This window comes from Globicephala melas, chromosome 9, assembly GCF_963455315.2.
Source record: "Globicephala melas chromosome 9, mGloMel1.2, whole genome shotgun sequence".
NCBI classification, from domain to species: domain Eukaryota; kingdom Metazoa; phylum Chordata; class Mammalia; order Artiodactyla; family Delphinidae; genus Globicephala; species Globicephala melas.
In genome coordinates this window covers 131,488-144,405 of record NC_083322.1, presented here as the reverse complement: position 1 = coordinate 144,405, position 12,918 = coordinate 131,488, and the positions used below count along the sequence as shown (strand labels likewise).

Sequence of the window (12,918 nt, the reverse complement as noted above, 5' to 3'; positions counted from 1 at the left end):
TCTGGCCCTGAGCATGGCCACCTGGGCTCAGGCCCTGTCAGGAGGGTCCTGGCTTGGGCCGAGGTGGGAGTGATGGGCAGGCTCCAGGTTGCGGCCGGTCCACCGGATGTGCTCCCATTGCGGGCCATTTCAGCTCTGAGTCAGGGGCGGGCCAGGGCCCTCGCAGCCCTCTGGGGACTGGCCAGGTGGCTTCTGGAGAAGACGGGGAGCAGAACTCAGAACTGGGCTGCCTGGCCGAGGGCACGGGCTCCTGGCTGTGTCGTTGTTGGACGCAGAGCATAGGCGCCTTCTCCCCAGCTGAGAGAACACTGATACTTGACGGCATCCATGATGCCCTAAGGTTCCAGTTCGTCAGAATAAACCTCCGAGTCCTGGAACCTGGCCCTCCGCCACCTGATGGTTTGATACTGTCCCTTGCAAAGACCTGCTCTGGGAACTGTGCCCAGTCCCCCAGCTCTCCCCTCCCACAGAAGTAGAGTCTCCCACCCGCCTGTTCACATCCCCTTTCCTAGCCCGGCTCAGGGGGACCTCACGTGGGCCCCAGGGCTCACCCGCATGGGGACAGCAAAGCAACGTGCTGGTTGCCATGACAACACGCACTGATGTGTAGAGACACCCCCCAATTTCCCACTTACAACTTTTTATAAAAAACGGGTCTATTTCTCGAACATCTGGGTTTCCTGGGCCTGTGTGCAGAGCAAGCCCCGGAAGGAGGGGGCGGCCCATCTCGGTCAGCACCTTCTGAGGCTGGAAGCTCCGCGACTGCAGGTGTTCAGGTGACAGGGGGCCGGGTCAAGGGTGGGGCTGAGAACCCAGAGAGTCGGTCCAGGAAAGGAGAGGATTCCCGTGAAGCAGAAAGTGCGTTCCCGGCCGAGAAGGGACACCCTGGAGGACGCTCTCTGGGGGTTACGGGTGCCCAAGTGCGGCAGGTGTTTCTATTCTCTCCCTGCCTGGTGCCGCGGCCCCTCGTCTGCGCTGGGCGCCTGTGTGTCTGGCTCCTGCCCAGGGTCTCCTGTCCACCCCACCGTGTGTGCTGTAGGGTGGACGACCTGGCAGGAAGCCTTCTGTGCTCCCAGTCTCTAAGGCCAGCTCAGCACAGCTGCTCCCTGACTCACTGGGCCAAAGAAACTGACGCCCTGCTTCTTGTGCCTCCATGGAGAAGCCGGCCCCTCGTATGCCCCCCACCCACCCCCGCACAGCTCAGAAACAACACAGACGACAGTACCTGGTTTGCTATAAAAGTTGCTGAACAGTTTTGGACAGGGCACCGTGACAGTCTCGCCGACGTCCGCGGGGAGCCAGCACGTGATGTTGTCCCAGACGCCGCTGCAGGCTGGAGGGGAGACGGGGGTGAGCAGGGCCCTCTGCCCAGCACAAGGGCAGCACCCTCAGGCCACGTGTGGGGTGCCCAGGGTGGTGGGACCGGATCTGCTCAGAAGCTTTTCAAATAGAAAGCCTGTTAATTAGGTAATTATCTTGCAAATTATTTTTCTGTGAAACTCGCACCACGATATTATTGAGAATATACTTGGCATGGGTTCATTGCAATCAGCTTTGGAGGAATAAGCAGATCTGCGGTAGAATGTTTCTGAGGAACCCAGCATGCACTGCACACTTTCGAATTGTAGTAGAATCATTACTTTTTCCTGCTGAAGTGCTTCCCGCCCACCCCCCATGTGATAAAATGGGCAACACTGAGTATTGTGTAAGTCTTGGAGGTTAGAGTCCCCTAGATGCACATATACTTGTGCGTTTATGGATTCTGACTTCAAGGACAATTTGCAAATTTAAATATTTGAAAAGATTTAGTTGATTTCAGCAGTCAAGACGACATATTAGCGGTGAAATCTTAGGCTACCCTCGTGGAGTTATCAAAACTTAATGTGCATTATGTTATAGCTTAGAACACTTTTCAGATCTCTTATTTGGTTTAATAACCACCCCACGACAGTAATTCATACCAACACTGTATTAATCATCTCACTGACAAAGAGCACTGAGGTTTGAATGGTCCAGGGGCCTCTCAACATTAAACAGACAGTAAGTGAATCCACGTTTGAACCCAGGAAATTTTTATCACAAGTCCAAGGTGTTTCTACTGTATTTTGTGACCTCTAAACTTTTATACTTCATTTAAACTTCAGTATTGGAGGAGCAGGGTGCTAGCCTCAATTAAAACAAAGAAAGAAACAACAGTTCTGCTCTCTGACACGCCACCCACACCTGTACGATAACTGCGCAAACACATCAATGGAGTTATGCATTTTTGGTTTGACCACGGGAATGTTTTACTTCTAAGAACAGAGGTAATGAAAAGTTGGCTACAAACCAAGTTTTGCAAAAAAAAAGATGAAAATAGGGACTTCCCCGGTGGTCCAGTGGTTAAGACTCCGCACTTCCACTGCAGGGGGATTGGGTTCGTTTCCTGGTTGGGGAACTAAGATCCTGCATGCCGCGCTGTGCGGCTAAAAACACAAACAAAAAAACCATGAAAATACTTTCTAAAGGCTTTTTAAAATAAAATGAAAATACATTCATCCTAAAAACTGAATTACCTACCGAAGATTGAGTACATAAATTCATACTATATTAACATTCTTACATATTTAAAGAAAACGTTGCTTTTTGAAAAACTACTTAGGACACATCATCAAGGACAAAGACATCACTAGAAACACACCTCCGGCCGGTGGGCAGTGCAGCCTGCAGACCTGGGAGTGTACGGATGAGCAGGGTGGTAAGGAGGGATGTGCCTACGCGATGAGGGCAAGAGACAGACAACTGGGAACATACGAGCTTCTCGCTCCATTTCCCAAGTCTCATGAAAATGGCAGTTGAGAAATTTGAAATGGCAGTTCCTAGAGATGTCATAAAACTGAAGACAGACAGCATGTATGTGTGTTAAAGATTCAGGTGGAGCAAAGGGGGCGGCAGCCCAGCCCGCAGGAGGTGAGCAATGGCGGTGCCCTCAAAGGGCACAGGGGACCTACGTTTGGGAGAATCACATCGAGTTTGAATTCTGAACTCTGAGAACTCCAGAATTCCCTGCCCTGCTGGGTGTTTCTGGAAGCTCTGCTGGAGGAGCACCAGGGAGCCCCGGACCAACCAGGCCGCCTGGCACGGGACGGAGGGCACAGGAGTGGCTCTGAGAACAGCACTTGGTGACCACCCTGTGTACTAGATCATCGCGAGAGTGTCTTGCCATTGTTCTGGTACAAAGTTTGATGCTAATTATTGATAGAGAGGTGGAAAACTAACTTATAGTTCCAGGAATAACATAGAGCTACACCGGAAAGGAGCCTGGGACTGTTACAGGGTCAACTGTGGTCGTAATAACGTAAACCACAACCGTGAAGGGACTCGGCGGGCGGGGCGGGGGGGGGCGCAGCTTGGAGAAAGGGGAGAGAGCTGCCAGGCAGGGGTGACTCCCAGCAGAGTTCAGCTGGACCCAGGACAAACTGGGGAGAGGAGGCTTGTTTGAAAAGTGCTGAATAGTCCAGACTGCATGAGAAAAAGTGGCGTGGGTGAGGCAAGCAGGGTCTGTGTGAGAATTTATTTTTGTTACACTCTCGTAGCAACCTAGATATGTGAGATGGTGATAATAAAATCAAGGCTCAGTCTGAAAAGAGGAAAATTTTGTTCACATCAATAGACTGAAAAGTTACTTGACGAAATTCAGCAGCCATTGCTAATTTTTAAAAGCTCTAAATAGAATAACGAAATACTGAGACTGCCTTAACGTAGCAAAGGCCATTTGTTAAAAGAAGTAGCTATTATTAGAAACGGTTAAGCACAGTGTACAGCCCAAACCAGGACCCTACTGGGCACTTGCGGTCACCATCATGCTTCAACGATACATTAGCGCTTTAGCTAAAACAATAGATAAAATGAACTGAACAGATTCGCTACAATAAAGAAGAGAAAAAACCCTAGAACTGCACTTTGCAACGTGGTTACCACATGTGGCCGTTTAAGCCTAAATCGACTGAAATTAAATGCAATTGAAAATTCAGCTCCTCAGCTGCAGTGGCCACGCTTCTAATGCTCAGTAGCCACATGTGGCTGGTGGCTCTCACCTCACAGCTCAGACACCCATTTCCATCATCCCAGGACAGCGCCACCCTCGAGCTGTAGCTAAAATGAGCAAAAAATAAAACTAAAAAGCCACTCTTACAAACTATCAAGAAACAAAGCAAAGAGAGAAAATAACAAACCCATCATTACTGTACATAAACTATTGCTGGGGGTAAATTAGCCCAAACAGATGCAACTTTCGTCAGGTCATGGTTTTTCAGCTAAAAATGGCCGTATAAATTACCTGAAATATTTTATGAATAACTTATAAACAAGAATGAGAATTTTTTGGTAAAAATTTATTTATCACTTATCACACAAATCTTCTCCGTCTTTCAAAACCCAAAACAAGGAGGAGGAGGTCTCTTATCCAAAGTGGGGGTCAGTGGCTTGGGGAACTGAAAAGCACGGTAGGTGCTCAATACCTTAAGTATCTTCCATTGATTGAAACACAAAGTGTGTTTCTATCACTTCAACACAGAACACACAGCCAAAGCCTTTCCTTTGCGTGTGGGCTTATTGACTGGGCTCCTCTTTGCTTTTCTTGTGTAAATCATACTCTGACCTGTCCTCAGTGATTTCCAACTTCAGAGCACTGGAAGTGGGCTGACTTAGGCTCCTGCAAAGCTAGGTTTCCAGACTCAATCCTAGCCGTCATGCTCACCTCCAACCCTACGGCTGCTTAGCAACTCAATTTTTCAGTTTTTCCGAAGCACACAAATTGATTTTCCCAGAAACAAGTGCTTTTTTTTGTACTCCTCAGCTTCCATACTGTTTAATTTAGCACCTGGGTGAGTAACAGACTCGGGAGGCACTGACACGTTGTACACTTGGCAAAGTGTCCCAGAAGCTGCAGAGAGGAGGTGGCGGAGGAGCCCCGACCAGGGCCTGACCGAGGTGCCTCCGTGAACCAACCGCCAGGCTTCGCAGGAAAGAGCGCACAGGAGCCCAGCATAAACCGGCGGGGGTGGCTTCCTAAGTTCCTCCTGGGAAGGCAGCTTAGTCCCCTGAAAGGAATATTCTAGATCAAGAGGTCCAGAAAAACTTGTCTTACGCACGGTGCAGCCTCCAGAAATTTCTTAAACTTCACGGCAACTTGAACGGAACATACTCGGGACATGGATGAGTTGTGCTCAGGAAAGGCTGCTATTAGAACACGTGCCTGTGTTCTGGAACTCAGAGAGACAGCTGCAGTTCACCTGGCCCGAAGCAGTCTTTTTTTTTTTTTTTTTTTTTGCGGTACGTGGGCCTCTCACTGTTGTGGCCTCTCCCGTTGCAGAGCACAGGCTCCAGACGCGCAGGCTCAGCGGCCATGGCGCATGGGCCTAGCCACTCCACGGCATGTGGGATCCTCCCGGACCGGGGCACGAACCCGTGTCCCCTGCATCGGCAGGCGAACTCCCAACCACTGCACCACCAGGGAAGCCCCTGAAGCAGTCTTATGAAGGGGGAGGAACCGACCACCATGGAAAAGAAACTTGTACCCGAAAACCCAACTCTCTCTCCAAAATATCCCCGGCAAGTCATACTCTCAGAGATGATGGTACACGTGTTGTTTTGAGTCCCGGGTTTATTTTCTCATTATTTCAATGATATAAACAGCAATTCGTTTTCAAGAAAATCAGGTGAGTCACTACTTAGGTGTTACACTTCGTCTAGGGCAGAGTTTTACAAACACTATGTTTCCTGCTCATGGGTTCGCAGAGCAAGGTTGGGGCCAGAACCCGTCTCGCTGTCACTGCCCTCTCCCTGGAAGACCACTGTCCCCACTGGCCCTCTGTGACCTCCTGGGACCTGGGGAGATGTGCTCCTACCACTCCAGTCTTCCACGTTCAAGGTGTTTTATGATGAAAGCCCTGGACACAAAGCCAGAGGCATGAACCGAGTCCAGGTGCGCAAGCAGACTAAGACGGCTCTGAGCACTCGTCCAGCGAATGCAGGGCTAATGTCTCAGGCGAGGCTGTGACCACGACTGACGTGGTCTCCCGCCCTCTCTGGGTGAGGCTCCTGGGGCATCCCCAGCAGTGGCTGTGCTCCGATCTGTCCACATTTTTACCAAGAGAGAAATCCAGTCCCCTACCAACACCGACGCACAAAGAGAGACAGCACAGCAGTGGGACAGCGGAGGTACCCAGGCAGGCTTGACTCTCGACGGTGGCCACAGTGTGATGGAGGTGCTTCCCACCGCGACCAGGAGCTCCAGGGAGGGGTCTCCGCTCCTGCGGCCCGGCCTGTGAGGAGAGGGTGGGCGGACCAGCACCTGGGCATCCAGGGGCGGGAGGCCTCGTGCCCTGGGTCACCTTGCTCAAGACGGAGCGCAGGGGAGGTGCCGCAGGAGCAGGCGTGGGCAAAGGAAAAGGAGAAAGAAAACTGTTTCTGGCACTAACGTGTGAGGCCAGGCGACAGCTAACATTACCAATAACACCTTCCATTCAAAAGTTTAGTTTAAATTTGAAGTCATAAGTGGCAAAGCTTCTTCCAGAATCAGAAGCTGCAGGGAAGCCCAGGAAGTGCTCTTGGGCTCCGAGGCCAGAGCCGTGCTGGTCACTGGATCCCCAGCCCGCAGACAGCAGGTGCTGACCTGGTCTACCCGTCCTCCTCTGGGATGGGCTGGTGGGACCTCATCACCGGGTGGGTAAACACCCCTCAAGCCGCAGCTCCTGGGGTGGGGGTCTCACAGTTCCACTTCCTCTGCCCCTGGTGATGAAGCCGGAGCCCCAGGGAAGCCCAGTCCAGTCCCGTCAGAGGACTTTCAACTGCTGGTTGTGGTGGACACAGCACTGGACACCGTTTACTTGTTTCCAGGCGCTTCTGTGCATCGGCCACGCCTGTGTCGGTGAACAGGTGAGAACAGGCGCAGCGAGATGGGAAGAAGGGCCCATCACCTCCTCTCCTGTCTCCTGGCTCTGACCCCGGTGGGCAGGCGGCCGAGCGCGGGTGTCAGTGTGAAGACGACGCAAGGGGAGACGGCGAGGGACACTGAAGAGTGGCTGCTGCTTGACGGCAGGAAGAGCCACGCAGAGGCCTCAGCTTGGGGTCAGCTCAGCTCGACTGGCCTCCCCCGCCGTGATGAGCACACCCTCCAGGCCAAGTCCCTTCCTTACAGAGATCTTCATTTGCTTTTTGTCGTTTTAACCTTTGCTCGAGAGAAAGCGGAGCGACGGCACTTCTTGCTCCCCGGTCACTCCTTGTACAGAATCTGCCGTGGCCAGAACGACGCGGTCTCCAAGGCTCACCTGACAGGCAGCACCTCGTGTGCCCCGTGGACGACCCCGTCAGAGGGCAGGTCAGTGCCCCTCAGCCCAGGCTGGTGATGGGGCAGCCAAGCGGCAGTGGAGGGTGTGCCCGGGTCCTTCCTACACGCCCCCGGGGCCCGCTGTTAGTATCCACACCCAGGGTTCTGGTTTGATTCCCCCGGACAGCACTTCTCAGTGTTTAAGATTCTTGGAGGTTCCAGCGTGTACCCAGGGCTGAGACCCACAGTCCTGGGGTGCAGGCGCTGGACGGGACCTCAAGGATTACGAGTGCGGGTGCTGACGGGGCCCCAGAGCAGCAGCCCCTGGCGACTTGTTAGAAAGTTCCCGTGCCCCACCCCAGGCCATTGCGCCAGAGACCCAGGCTGACCCCCGTCCCTGCGGTGGTGCTGAACCGCTCAGGGGCTCATGGCAGCCACGCCCTACCTGGCACGGGAAGGAGGGTGGGCTCGGAGCCCACAGCTCGCCAGGCCACAGCCCCAACCTCGCTAAGCCTGGCTTCCTCCCGTGCAGGGCGGGTGAGTGCTGGTGAGCCAACCGGGCGGCTCCTCAGGGGCCTGCTTGGCACAGGGAGGCCTGTCTGGCCGGCGAGGTGACTCCCGGTCTCACGCCGCCGCCGAAGGGCCGGGCGTCCCTGGACGCTCCACCCGACGGCCCCCAGCACCTCCACAGACCCAGAAGGCAGTGCTGATGACCAGTGCATCCCGCGAGCCCACTGAGGAAAGCACTGCTCTTGGGACGGGCAGTGACAGCAGCAGCGGGGCCGGGTCCCGCCCTCATGAGCTCATTTCATCCCCCAAACTCACAGGCCCGGTGTGTCCCCAAGTCTCATCGCACAGACGAGTAAACGAGGCATTGAACGGAGCTTGGCTGAGCTGCCGGAGGCTCCCCAGCCCTGCCCACAGCGCCTCTGTGCTGTGGGCCGGGCTGGGTGGGGCACAGACACACAGCGGGGGCCCAGCCCAGCCAGGCCGCTTTCGCCCTTGGCCGTTCCTGGCAGCACTGAGCCCGGCCTGGGGGTGGGCAGCATGGAACGTCGCCGACCCACCTGCACCTCCTGGGTGGAGTGTGGCCCCAAGGGGCCCCTGACCCTGGAGCCCCTGGTGAGGGCTGCTCTCCCTGCTGTGGGGTCCGAGAGCGCACTGCTGGGCCGAGGACGCAGAGGCCACGAGCCGGCTGGGCGGTGCCTCGGGGGCAGGGGCTGTTGTCAGGGCTGCTCTTGTTTCCTGTGCTTCCGTCTGCACTGATTCAGGCCACACTAACTGCTGGACATCTCTGAACAGGAAGAAAGCACTTTAAGAAGCAATGTCACGTTTCCTCAGTCCATCTGTCATCCTCCTCGTGAGCCCCTTAAGTGAGTGCCGGGGCTCTGCCTGGTGAACAAGGACTTTGGGGCAGAGGGCCAGCTGGGGGTCATTCAAAAGACCACAGAGGGGCTTCCCTGGTGGCTCAGTGGTTAAGAATCCGCCTGCCAGTGCAGGGGACGTGGGTTCGAGCCCTTGTCTGGGAAGATCCCACATGCCACAGAGCAACTAAGCCCATGCGCCACAACTACTGAGCCTGCGCGCCTAGAGCCTGCGTACCACAACGAAGGGTAGCCCCCACTCACCGCAACTAGAGAAAGCCCGTGCACAGCAACAAAGACCCAACGCAGCCAAAAATAAAAAATAAAATAAAATAAATTAAAAAAAAAAAAAAGGACCGCAGAACTTCAGAGTTGGGAAGGACCTTCTGGCTCTCGGCGAACACGCTGCTTCACAGCGGGGGTCCACACCTAAAGAGGCTCAATGACCCCCCAAGGTCTTGAGACCCATTACATGCACATCAGAGCCTTCGCCACATCCTGTTACACCAGCCTCTGTCCACTAAGAACTTCTCAGTACCTAAGGGAACAATACGAACCCCTCACTGAGACACCCTTAAAATTCGACAGACTCTTCCAGGCGTGCAATCTTAAATTACGAAAGCAGCACACGCCCTGGACCGTGCAATCACACAGCACGTCAGTCCAGGCACGAGGAGGTGTGGCCCGTGCTGCGACCCGTGTGCAGCCTGCAGCGGCGGGTGAACCCGCTCATGTTTATGGACTACCTGGAGAGACGTCTGTGCTGCAGGTGGAGCTGGGCCCTTCCCACTGGCTCAGGGCACAGTCTCTGTCCTGCAGGAAACTCAGGTTAGGCCCCTCGTGTTTCTGATCACTCTGATCTAAGGCACAGCCTGGTCTGCTTAGTTAACATGCCTTCTCCACCTGACTTATTTCAGGCTAGTGGGAGTGGAGGGCAGACTGGGTTCGGATCTGCTGGTGGTGGTTTTCGGGGCTCCAGGGGGCTTGGAGGCACTCAGGGGTCTTGGCACAGGTGCTCGTGGTGGAAGCCAGCACCTCCTCTCCCATGGACCAGGGGCCGCCTCCCCCCAGCTGTGGCCCCTGACCCCTCTTGGCCCTCGCCCTGGTGGCTGTCCTCCTGAGTAGAGGACAACTAGAGACCCAGTGGACCTCTCTGCCCAGCTGCACCAAGACGGCTGCCAGCCACCTCTCACCCCTGTGTCCCCCAGCAACATGAAAGTCCTTTCACCTGTGGGGGACCTCCCTCCCCTCCACAGGAGAGCAGACATCACAGAGCATTCCAAGGACTCTCCCCAAAGAAACCCTCTCCCCAAACAGTCCTGCCCCCGCCCCCTTTGCCTTCCATGCTGAGAGTGTTGGGGAAACACCCCCTCCTAGCGGCCTCCTCCTGGCCCCTCATGGGCGTCTGGCTCCTGCCCCTACAGGGCCCGATGACATCCTATACACCTGCCCATACACCACATACACAGAGACGTCACGTACGTTCTTCTCACAAACACAGGCTATCCTATATGCTGGAGTATTCCTTGCTTTCTCACTTAACAATATACATCTCGTATTTTTCATGTCATTTGTGACGTGTGCCATCTTTTTTAATGGCTACATGTTCCAACACCCACTTTACTTGTGCTGTGAATAGCAGTGATGAAATAATTGTCTGATCAGAATTCTAGTTATTAAGTACTTAATAGATGCCCCCGAGGTGCTTGGACTTTTCCCCCACTCTTTCAGAAGGGACTGTAGTTCTTCCCCAAATGATGAGGAACAGCTCTTCTTTCAAGAGAACGTTAATTAATACATGTAAAGAATGGTTAGAATTTTAAAAGCTGACATTTTGGACCTTAAATACCGGCTGACCGAGCGTGAATCGTCCACAGGGCACGAAAGCCAGGAGGTGGGAAAGCCTGGGAAAGCCCAGCCGCCCCACAGACCACCTGCCAACTGCAAAGGGAAAGAAGAATTTCATTTTCAAGATCCTGGAGTCACTTTCAAGCGGTGACCAAACAGCATAATGGGATGTTGCGGGCCATAACGGGCACCAGAATGCTGGCATTCAGGCAGCCGCCTGCCTCTCCTCCCGTGAGGGGACCGTGCTGATCCAGGAGATTTCCATGGATCCTCTGAGCGCTAAAACTCTGCTTTAACAGTTCTAAAGAGAGGAATTCAAAAGGCCACAGAGGTGGCCCGGGGCGGCCCCGACCCTCTCACTTCTCCCAGGGCCGCGAGAGCAGCGCGGCCACGAGCAGCCATCCCCTTGGGGCTCCGGTCACTGTCAAATTTGTCCTATGCCCCACGGCCAAAATGGGGCTCTGTGCAACTTCTACTCTCAGCCCTGGTCCTGCGTTTGGATCCTTCAAAGGGCAGCTGCAGTCACGACCGGCAGAAATCTCGCCATATCCTCACCATCACCTTGCTTTGACTTTCTGCTGAGACCACCCCTCCAAATACTCCCATTCCTGGACACTCAAGTCCCTGTTCCCCAGTGGTCTGAGCTAGCCATACAGCACAAGAAGGGGGTCTGTTTCCTGACCTCAGGGTTGGCAGGGTCGAGATGTGGACGTTATCCCCGCAGCGGCGGCACAGGGAGCCCCGCTGTTCCACCTGCTGCATCCTGGCGTCTCAGCGCTCACCGCGGAAGCAGACATGATGCTGAGCGGGTCCAGACCCCCAGCCCTGAGGATGGTGACGCGATCGCTGCGAACCCTGCCCTGGACCTGGAAGCTCTGCAACACTGGCCCACATCCCCATCAGCCCCGCTCTCAGCTTTGGATTTGCTCTTTGGGCACCTTTGATGCTTCCTGTTCAGGGGTCCAATTACAAATATCCTGTTTCTCTGCGTCCTATAGAGTCCAGCTAATCTCTCCACTAACAGTGATGATCAAACTCTACCAAATGGAGGAGTCTCTCTTTCTGTTGCTCTAAGGATGCATATCTACATCATTTATTCCTAAAATACATGTGGTGAGATAAGGAGAGCTACATCCATGCTGGGTACCGAGCCAAACGCCTTTCTAGTAATGCTGCAGTCAGGCATGATGACAGTACTTGCTAGTGGCAGAAGAGAGTGGAAAGGAGCCTTTTGAGGGGAAACGCCCCGAGTGACAACCCACCAGAACTAATCACAGCCTATGTCTGGGCTGCGCGCTTCTCAGAGACAGTCAGTGCAGGTGAAATCCGGCCACATGCTGGGAGGGGAGCTGCTGCAATCAGGACTCAAAAGCAACTTACAGAACAAGCTCAGGGCGTTTGATAACAAACCCCTGCCCGTGCAGACAGAGATGGAACAATTCATCTTCCAAACAGCAGACTGTCCTTTCCTCATGACTCGGCACAGTGTTTGGACCAGCTGCAGCCATGCTCTCTTAAAACTTGCAGTGACGAGCATTCGTCTCTCCAACAAATGTTCCCCGAGCGCCCACTGGTCTGAGGCTGCCCGAGGTACCTGATGGAGGCCCTGGGCCAGGAGGGCCTCACCAGGTCTTCCTGCAGCAGGAACACTGCAAGTTCACAAGCCGACCAGGGCACCAAGGCGGGCTGGCTCTTCAACATCCCCCTGCTTGTAACTGAGTCCACACAGCAGGTCAAGCCTTCGGGTGTGGACCGAGGCCCAGGGCCATGCTGCTCCCTAGGCCCCCTGCATGAGAGCCTGGATTTTACACAGGGGCAAACCCAGGCGCCACGACAGAGCTCCGACTCCAAGTGCCTTAGAGGGCTGCGAGGAGTATTTTACCGGGAACTCATTCTTCAGACAACTCCTGGACACCCCAATATCCTAACTAGGGTGCTACAATGATCCCACCCTTGGTGGGCTAGAGGCGACCTATGAACCAAGGCCTGGGAAAGACCATCTGGGGGGGCAGTGCCACCGGACGGCACCTCGATCAAATCACTTTGGAGCTTTGAATGTGGAAGTAGCGAAGTTTAACTTCAGTTCAGACGGATTCCATTAGTTGGAGTCGTATTTTGGGACTTGAACTAACATTAAACCAAGACTCAAAACCCAGAACTAACCAAAGCTGTTAACTGAACAAAAGAGTTTTTCAAAGGAACATCCGGAGATCCAGTTTGAACCTGTCTAAAGAATACGCTGAATCCAGTAAACCCCAAACATCAAAATGTCCTCCAAACTGGGTGAACCTAGTGCCTGCGGTCGGCGTCCCGGCCAGCACGGCTGCCCGAGGACTGACTGCAGATCCCTCCGAGATGGGCCCAGCACCTTCACGCCTCTCTTCCGACATCCGTACA

The 12,918-nt window shown here is 54.2% G+C and overlaps 1 protein-coding gene across 1 annotated transcript in view; it reads right to left on the bottom strand.

Moving 5' to 3' along the window:
* The window catches only part of VIPR2 (vasoactive intestinal peptide receptor 2), a 68,765-nt gene that overhangs the window by 43,302 nt on the left and 12,545 nt on the right, over nucleotides 1-12,918 (bottom strand). The window contains exon 3 of the mRNA XM_030854390.3: nucleotides 1,226-1,333. Within this exon, the coding sequence (XP_030710250.1) occupies nucleotides 1,226-1,333 (108 nt within the window). The remainder of the gene's footprint in view (nucleotides 1-1,225; nucleotides 1,334-12,918) is intronic.